Genomic DNA, 10359 nt, shown 5'->3' on the forward strand with positions numbered 1-10359 from the left:
GTTCGATAACACGAAGAAAAAGAAAAATCTATTTTTGGATATGAAAATGAAAATTGTACTAACAGACTTTTCATTCGCGTAAAACAAACCCACGTGGAACGGATATGGCGGGACCGGTGTGCATTTCCTCTAATCTAATAATCAACTGTTGATAATAATCAACTACCGATAGTTATCGATGATTACATCACTATCGGAAAAATGATAGTTCACTTACACTATTTAAAATCATTTACACCATTTCATTTACACTATTAAAAGAGTAATACGAATAAAATTAAAAATAAGGGTACATATTTATTGTAATAATTTCTAACATCGTAACATAGTCTATTGTAACTATAAGTTAATAATGATTTGTTAAAGCACATCTTTGTTATTATCACAACAAAAGAAAATCGTCAAATAAGGATATTTTGTGTGCTTTCACACAATAAAGAAATATTATACAATTGTCTCTTTTAACTTCTTTAAAAGAAAACTCCTTAAGAATATTTCAATCTATATAGTTTAGTTAATTGCCATTTTTCAAGCTTTCAAAATTACTCCCAATAATTCGTATCAAAGAACTAGTAATGATGGATTCCAAAAATACAATAGAGATCTAATAACGATATCATTCTTCAAATTCTTGAAATCCATCCTTCATGAAAAGAAAGAAAATAAAACTTAATGGGTCCTCAGCCATGCAAGAATTTTTGGCAACGGAAAAGCAAACCAGACTGCCAGTAAAACCGCCAATCTAGGAACTACAACCGACAACACGACAGATAATACATGGGTGACTTGATTAACAAAGAAACTAGTACAATGGGAAGTTGAATGAAAGCAGAAGGCTCTTCTATGCATTAAAATATCACCGAAAACTTTTTCGAAAACCATAAAAAGAATGCCACTTTATCCAGAAAAAATCAAGTGGTCACCAATCAAAGATCAGAATTAGTCACTCCAAAATTACTCATTCTTATATTCTCTCAAAGAGTCCAGCATAAATATGTAGCATCAGTTATTATAATTAATCTGTAGTTATAATTTTAGTTATGTTTAAATATAACAGATGGCCTATTTGTTGATCGTAAAAATACGATAAAATATAAATGTGATGCAAAAAGCACAACATAGGCACGAAGAACTTTTCTTTTTGGAAAGAGCAGAATTGAAAAACCAAGTCGTGAGAGTCGTGAGAGAGCATTCTGAAAAAGCTGTTAAAAAGTATCAATTGTGTTATTAAAAGAGTTTATTTGAGTTGTTAATTCGTGATTGAATGCCTAATGATAGAAAAGCAAATAACACAATCATAAAAAAGACAAATAACACAATCATAAAAAGTTATGGAAATAAAATCTTACATTTGGAATAAATGAATATTCATTTATAGTAGATGACGTTACTATATATATATACATATTCATTGATATATTCATTGTCTGTAGTAATTCCTAAAAAGGAAGTAGTTCCATAATTGTTTCCAGTTTAAGGTACGTCTTGATCGACGTTAACTTTCTTGGATTGGATAGTAGTATCCATCCTTAGTAACATGATATTCTAAGAAATCGATTTCGGTTCTTTCGAGTTCACATTTTGTACATTAATTGTTAGTCCATTATCTTTCAGTTTTTGGCAACCTGATTTGAGATGCTTATATATATATGCTTATATATATTTATTGTACAAACAGATCATACTCAACTATTAATTTACGCTTTTTCACAACACTAAGATAAAGCATCACTGAGACAATTATGACAGATTTTATATCACAGTTCACTACAGAAATAGTACGTTTATGGTAATATAGTAGCAGATGCCTTATCAAGAATATATGCGATACAAATTCCCACCATTCTTTCTTCAAAAAGAATTCACGAAGAATAAAAAGAAGCCACAGAATTAGCAGTACTACTTCGAAATGAAATCTCCCTTGAGCTGCAATTAATTATAGATAACAATAAAATTTTTGTAAATACGTCAACAGGATATGTTCAACCATATATACCCAACTCATTGAGGCGAAAAACATTTGATATAGTACACGGTCTGTCATATTCTAGTGGTCGAATTACGTCCAAAATACTTGAAGAAAAATACATCTGGCCCGGTATTCGAAAAGATGCAACTACATGGTCTCGTGAATGTATCCCATGCTAAAAATCAAAAATAAACAAACATATAAAATTAGATCCAATTAAAATTAACGTACCAAATAATAGATTCAACTATATTCATTTAGATATAATTCATACGCCCGAGGTAATACTGTTTAACAATGATTGATAGATTTTCTAGATTCCCGATGACTACATCATTAAAAAACATTGAAGCAATTACAGTAACAAACACACTTTTCAAAGAATTAGTCTTTTTGGCACACCATTATCAATAACAACAAATTAAAGATCTTAATTTGAAAGCGTATTATTTATAGCAAATACTATCGGGGCAAAAAAAAATAAGTACTACACCATATCATCCTGCCATTAATGGTTTAGAAGAAAGATGGCACCAAAACAGCATTAATGTGCAATGCAAAAATTCCATCGATCGATGCGCTTTTAACAGTACTTTTAGGAAAATAACTTGCAAAGAAGATATTAAAGCCTCACCAGTCGATGCACAATATGAATTCCCAGAGATTTTTTTAATTCGTTTCAATGATAGATCTAGAAATTTTCATAGAAAAACATATGAACATTTAAACCAACAGCAATAGTCCATCATATCAAAATCAGTATGTTTATATATAAAAATATATATATATTCTTAAAATGCGATGAAATAAGAAGAACACTATACTGAAATCTACACAAAATTAAACAAAGATTAAATGATCAGAGATTTATTATATTTGTCAATAGAGAAGAACTATTTCAGTAGAAAAATTAAAACCAGCATTTCTAGCAAAAACAAATTTCCAAATAGAAGATAATCAGAAACTAGATAAAAGCAACTCCCATCCACCAAATCCGAATATAGGACTCAAAACATATTCAAACAAGAGTTACATTTGCCCCAAATGAACTTCATGCAGTAAAAAGGAAATATTTCAAACTTTCAATCCAAAAAAAACTCTGGTTTGAAAATTTATACACCTACTCAAAAAGATAATTACCTGTCAAGTGCATTCAGTCTAAAAGAATCGTTCAAGATCCAGATGATGAACAACTTCACTGAGCAAAGCTTAAATCACATAGCTTAACTCACAAAGCTTAAATCACATATTCTGGTACTGTCCATTACTAGAGTGACACCAAATATCTAAAAGTTATGAAACGGCAACTCATTGAATTCATCTTGATATCAGTTACAAGACTATGAGCTTAAAAATGTATAATGCAATTTTTAAAAAAATTGAAGCTTGTAATTTTTTACATTGCAGTTTGTAAATCCATTTAATAATGATTTTTATTCGAAACATTTTTTCGTCAGATTATCGAAAGTGTCTAAAATATCATAGCGGCAGTTATGTGGAACATTATTTTATATACCCTATGTTGCATACCACGAATCCGACTCGTGGCAAGTTATATAGGCCTGTCTCATTTAACACGAGTTCTACTCGTGATTGGCGCTAAATGGGTTGATGATCTAGCCATGTGAGATCTTTTGGTTACTATACATAGATTCTTTCATTTTAAAGGATAAGATTTTCAAAAAAACGGGGTGACAGAAGATACATTTTTAAATTCTATAAAATCCTGAAGTTTAAAATCTTTTATAACAATATTCAAATATTATAACATAATGAAAAAGATTCAAATAGCATGTATTTAATTTGATTAATACTTTAATTTAATTTGATTAAAAAAAGTAAGAGCGTATTTATTTCAACCATTTCATATGTTACAATAATATTAAGGGAAATTCTAATAATCCAAATTTGTTTTTTAAAATGTTAATTATTATGATGATAGATACATTTCTTTATTAAAACTTCTATCACAAACAAGAATTATTTGTTTCTTTTAAATTGTTCAAAAATATTGAATAAAATATATTAGCTTCTGTAATAAATTCGTTCGCATTATCTCAACGATAATATTAATGTGTTATTATGGCTTTAAATAAATTAAGTAATTTTAAAGGTTTATTTGTCAAAAAATTGTATGTATATAATTTGTGTATCTTTGAATTATATGTACTATATGTATATATTATGTATTATGTCCATATAACTGCAAAAATTAAATGGCATCCAATAAAATATAATCTAAAAATAATTTTTTTTTTATGCATCGATACACCTTAAAAATTCAGTTGCATCTTCTTGTATATGAAAATTTATAGTTTTGATAATAAATGCAATTTTTAAATCTCTACAAAAAAGTATTAACACACATGCTTTAAACTTAATATGTAATTCAAAAGTTATTATAGTTCAAAAGTTTGCTAATTAATTCAATACATTTGCCAAGTGTCATACAATACTTATATTATAACAAAACAGTGATCCGTTATAGCAACACTCATTAATATTCTTTTCTTCTTAAGTGCATTTGGTATGTATCTTTTTAAAATTTTTGATATTTTTTACCGATTCATGTTTACAAACGTTGTAATGTGTAGTACGAGTATTCTTCAACGAAAATATAAAAATAATCAGAAATATCGTTTAGCAAACTTTTGACTATAATAATTTCTGAACTATTAGGTTCAGAGTATAAGCTTTTTTTCGTATAGTTCTAGAAATTGCATCGATTGGCGACAATCAAAACTATAAATTTTTATACAAGAAAAAGAAAATATTTCCTGTAGTATTACAACTGTATTTCCTAGCTACTGTATTTCTAACCATTTGGAAGCTCGTCTAGTTGTATGAGACACATTGTTCTCTATTCTCTATTACAGATGATATACAGAACAGTTTCCACAATACATATTCTTAATATTCTGAAAAATATAGTACCAAATGGCGCACGAATTTATTACATAACTTAATATAAAAAAAAGAGTTATTGTTATGAACAAAAAATACAAATAAAAAAGAATATATTACATACCAAGACCCTTGCTGAGACAAAACGTTACTGAATCGAAACCAGAAACAATCTCTTTTGCAGGTATTCCTGATCCTACACTAGCATTCCATAATCTAGCTCCATCCATGTGCAACTTCAAATTATATTTCTTGCAGAATGGTACTAATTCTTTAAGCCAACTCTGTGGAACAATTTTACCATTAATTGTATTTTCTACAAGTACTAATTTAGAGATAGGCTCGTGATCTCTATCATGTCGCAGTTTGGATTGAAGTTCACATAGATCAAAAGTGCCATCGATATTGTTGCGTAATGGTCTAAGATTTACTCCTGCAATTTGGGCAGCACCACTCTGTTCATGTAATAAAATATGAGCGGAATCGCCACAATATGCTTCACTTCCACGAACATTGCAATGATTCATTACTGCAATTTTAAAAAATAATTAAATAGAACTAGTTGTTTCAATGGATTAACTGAATTTTCTTAACAATTAAAGTAAAATTCAAATAAATAAATTCATTTTGGTATAATTAGTATAATTGATATAGTTTAAGAATTAATAGTTATAACTATGTAGTTAATAATACAATTATAACATAATTAATATAATAATAAGCATAATAATTAATAATTAATATAGTATAAAAGATGCATTAAATTATATCATTTAATTGCATCAAAAGTATTTTTTACAAATGGTTGATATTTATACATACAATAAACATTAAACATATTCTTACAATGATGTACCCTAAATACTTATTGATAACAAAAGAAATTAGAATATCATTCAATTATATATCAAAAGAAAGTATTTATTTAAAATATTCAAATATTATAATCTCAAACACAGAATTGAATTTTAATTTTTGAAACTAAATGAAATAAGTAGATAATTTAGTCATCTAAAAATAATATTTCAAATAACTTAATTTAATTTGTTCGAATTGTTTGAGTGATTGGAATGTGAACTTGTTAACATTTAAGCTATAGAAATTCAAATAATAGATTGATATAATAAATCAAATAAAATTCGAATAAGTTGAATCTTTTTAAGCTAGTTAATGGAATTAACGTTACGAGACACCCTGTATGTATATATCATCATGTTTATACTTCTAATCATGTTCTTAACAAATCTTCAAATGAATTATATTTAATATGGAAGTATAACATATAACATCATGTTATTTTTATTCATACCATCTATTTCGACACCATGTTTTACCATGAAAAATCATATTTCTGACTCATTAGAATTTGAATGCGGATACCGCATTCAGTACACAAATGATAATTAACTCATGCCACTACCTTAAATGTTTGATTCGAAGCACATCATTGGTTTTTCATACCACCTTACATTTTATAAAAATACATATACGTTACCTCATACATCAACACTCATGGCATAACAAAATTTGAAGAGAATTGACCTTTATTTAATGAATATAACTTGAGATCAAAACACTTTAATTTTCGGCGTACATACGGTTCTATTATGAGAAGACTTTTACGGAAATAACTAGAAACAAAAGACGCAAATCTTTTGTAGAAGACACATAAGCGGTAGATTCAAAAATGTACACTTTCTAATACGCATAGTATGCAATATATAAAAGAAATTTTATTAAAGATTTTAATATAATTGATTCTACGCTTCATAAGTTGCAATGATATTACATTAATATTTCTTTCGTTCTACACTAAATTTGATGCTTTAAATTTTGTTAAAATTTCTTCAATGTTTCTACATTCAAGGTCAATTCAGTGTCAGATTATTGAATTCATTGACTACAACAATGTAAAATCAATAATACAATGACATTTAAAAATATCACTAGAATACTAAATAGTATTATAATAATTAAATATTTAAAAAATTTAAAAAAAAAGTTTTTTTGAAATTTTGTGTATTGGAATATGTAACTGACTGAAAACTAATCAGATTCCACTTGAAACAACTTTTGTTAGATTATCTAAAATATTTGAAAAATAGTGGCATTAGTTATGTGAGACACATTGTAAATACATATATATATAATATACGGTTCATTCACGTGAAAAACAAGAAAAGATAAGAGCAATATTCTTGTGTTCATATTTCTTTTATGCACGAATTAAAGTTAAAATATCTCCTAAACTAGTAATTTTTTACATTACATAAATTAATATCTTTTTGATATGAAGAATGTCAAACTGTATCAATTAATACATAAATTGCATAATACAATTAATACATTATATATATATATATATATATATATGCATATATACACATAAGTAATAAAATCTACAAGAAATTTCTTGAATCCATATATTTATCAGCAAGTTAATATATTATTGATTACATTACAAAAACTATTTACATCTTTAAAAAAAACAGAGATTGTAACTTTAACATTAAACTGCCAATTATCTATTTAGGAAAGGTATCAAATAAGATATCATTAAGCTAAATTTTTCAAGTCCTATAATTCTATAATTATTTTTCAAGTCTTATCAAAAAATCATCAAAAAATCTGAAATTTAGGAAAAGGAACAAGACAAAATTTTTAAAAAACGTACGAACTAGAATGTAATCTTATCTGTATTCTTATCATAATTATTTATAGAAGACAATAAATTATGAAGATAATAAGCAAATATAAAATACAGATAATAACTAGCAATTTGCAAGGTAATTCAAAGCAAATGTTATGAATTATTAAAGGAACTATTTTTGTCAATAACTAAATATCAAAAATTTTTCATTTCAAAATATTACTTTTTACATATATCTCTATTAATTTAATTTATACTTAATTATTTTAAAAAACATTTTGCTTATTAATATTTCTCATTATCTTCTTTTTTTTTAAATTGCTATAATATGTGAATTTTCTATCATTTTTTAAAAAAGAGACTTTTACTTATTTATTTTTTCTTATAAATATTCTCTGTATAAAACGTAAGTAACAAATTTCACATATTAAAATATAAGAATAAAATAAATTCAAAAAATTATTAGAATATATTACAATATATATTGTTTCCCATATGTTAATGTTCCAGGTCGTGGCAAAATAGAGCTATTTGTAAAATATAACTGTATAAAGCTATTATACCGAAGAAATTCAGAAATGCCTTTTGTACGATTGTTTGTTTGTTCCCTTAACAAATTTAAATATTTAGCATTGTTCATTTTTCCATTAATGAATTTGATATTAAATATCTTATCAAAGTATCTGACTGCCGTCGAAATCATTAAACTACCGCTGAACATTTGTCATCTAATTTTTATTAATGTTTCTTTTCGTACATCATAGAAATAATATTGAAAATAGTCATTAAAATTGCATTTCTTTTCATCTGAAAATTCCAGTAAACTCGCTACTTAGCAAGCGTTAAACATTGTTCTTTGTATTTCGCTAATATATATTAATACAGATGTTTTTCTATAATTTCAATCTTTTAACATTTTTACACGACAATGTCAGCTTTTTGTATAATATAATTTGCCTCATTGTGAATTAAGATTTGGAAGAAATGCGCAAAATACGTCGTTCATCTTGATAAGATAATTTTCAATACCTTTTAATAAATAGTACCTTACTTTACAACTTCTCTGCATTATTTTTTTATATTTTTCATACTAATAAATGTTATTTTATTAGAAAATCTGTTTTATTTTGAATTTGTTCAACATTTTTGCATATTCCATTCTTAAAAATCTATATAATATAATACTTTTAGATCTCCATATATTGATAGATCATGAAATATTGGACAAGTTTTAAACAAATAAACAAAATGTGTCATTTCACTATTGCCAAATAATTTTCTCTTTTTATGCAAACAGTCTTGTGATGTGATTTTTCAGTGATTACTGCATTCTAGCAATATTATTCGTTACAAACATAAAATTCTACATGAATTACAGAACAATTAAAAATAGCACACACTTGAATTTAATTTCTCTGTATTAATTAACATTAATTAAAATATGAAGTGAATACCTCTTATTTAATTTCACATTTGAATTGAAGATATAATAATTTGAGCTAACAAAATTATTTATGAATTACTATCTCTTTAAGTGAATGAAATTAATAAAACTTGTAATATAAATGAAAGTTAATATATATATATACATATAATGTACTATACCTACCTGCAATTAAATTTCCCATAGTTCCAGAACATACAAATAATGCATCTTCCATTCCAACCATTTTGGCCGTTGTTTCTTGTAATACTAAAAATCAATAACAAAACATATATTGTTAATAATAATATTATTTTGTTGTATTATTTTTTGCATTTTGTATTACTATATTAATACCATATTAATACTAAATATATTTCAAAACGATTATTTTCATACCTTTTACTGTTGGATCTTCGCAGAAAACATCATCACCAACTTCAGCACTGGATAAAGCTTCTCTCATTTTTTGAGTTGGTTTTGTAAGAGTATCACTTCGAAGATCAACAATCTTCACCTAAAAAAATTTATTTATTATATTAAATGATTTATTATATTAAATTATTACTATAATGATTATATTAAATGATTACAAAAGTTTGTGCCCAATTTTCACAAATGAAGGAGCATTATCGCAGTTAAATGTATGTACATGTTTGTTTGGTGTCATGTTATATAGTATTGAATTAAATTGACTTGTGCATGAGAATTATTTTTCAATATAGAAAATAAGAAATTAAATTTTCGACATATTATGTTATACGAATTTCGGAAAGGAACAGGTGTTGGAATCGCAACAAAAAATATTCAAACAGTTAAAAAGTAATTTCTTTGATTTCAAATGGTGATTTTAATCGATTTCCCTCTGGACAAATTTTCTGGTATTAGTGATAGTTCTCCGCACAATGGAAAATAACACAAGGGTTGTACAACGACAATTATAATAAAGCTTATTATTTTACTATATTTTACTATACTATAATACAGCTTATATTTTATTTTCAAATCAGGCACAAATCATTGCAATCATTCAATATTTTATCATATACATGTCATTGAAATAATTTGATATGTTTATTTTTTGTTACCTTTTCTTGATCATAACTTATATTTGAAGAACTCTTATCGTAATACATGTTTTATTAACGTAATTAAGGAAATTTTATAGGTTAAAAAATTACACTTATAACAAAATATTATAACAAAATTACACTTATAACAAAATATTATAACAAAATTACACTTATAACAAAATATTATAACAAAATTACACTTATAACAAAATATTATAACAAAATTACACTTATAACAAAATATTATAACAAAATTACACTTATAACAAAATATTATAACAAAATTACACTTATAACAAAATATATAAGAAAATCGTTATATATTTAATAATATAACAAT

General features: G+C 25.6%; 1 protein-coding gene across 8 annotated transcripts; it reads right to left on the bottom strand.

Moving 5' to 3' along the window:
• Window positions 1–277: 277 nt before the first annotated feature.
• On the bottom strand, window positions 278–10170 carry LOC122535521 (probable low-specificity L-threonine aldolase 2). Of its 8 annotated transcripts, none has more exons than XM_043667121.1 (6): window positions 10035–10170; window positions 9346–9463; window positions 9133–9216; window positions 4998–5402; window positions 2002–2144; window positions 278–1926 (listed from the first exon to the last, which is right to left on the bottom strand). In XM_043667121.1, exons 1-5 carry the CDS (start codon window positions 10080–10082, stop codon window positions 2041–2043), a joined length of 759 nt encoding a protein of 252 aa, XP_043523056.1. In that variant the 5' UTR covers window positions 10083–10170; the 3' UTR covers window positions 278–1926; window positions 2002–2040. The 8 variants fall into 8 exon arrangements, 6 of the variants coding, with proteins under 6 accessions (XP_043523056.1, XP_043523057.1, XP_043523055.1 ...); XM_043667122.1 differs by having other exon boundaries at window positions 1997–2144; XR_006308191.1 differs by lacking the exon at window positions 278–1926 and adding an exon at window positions 3110–3255 and having other exon boundaries at window positions 2092–2144; window positions 10035–10167.
• Window positions 10171–10359: the final 189 nt, after the last annotated feature.

Source organism: Frieseomelitta varia, unplaced genomic scaffold, assembly GCF_011392965.1.
Source record: "Frieseomelitta varia isolate USP_RPSP 00005682 unplaced genomic scaffold, Fvar_1.2 scaffold_731, whole genome shotgun sequence".
NCBI lineage: Eukaryota > Metazoa > Arthropoda > Insecta > Hymenoptera > Apidae > Frieseomelitta > Frieseomelitta varia.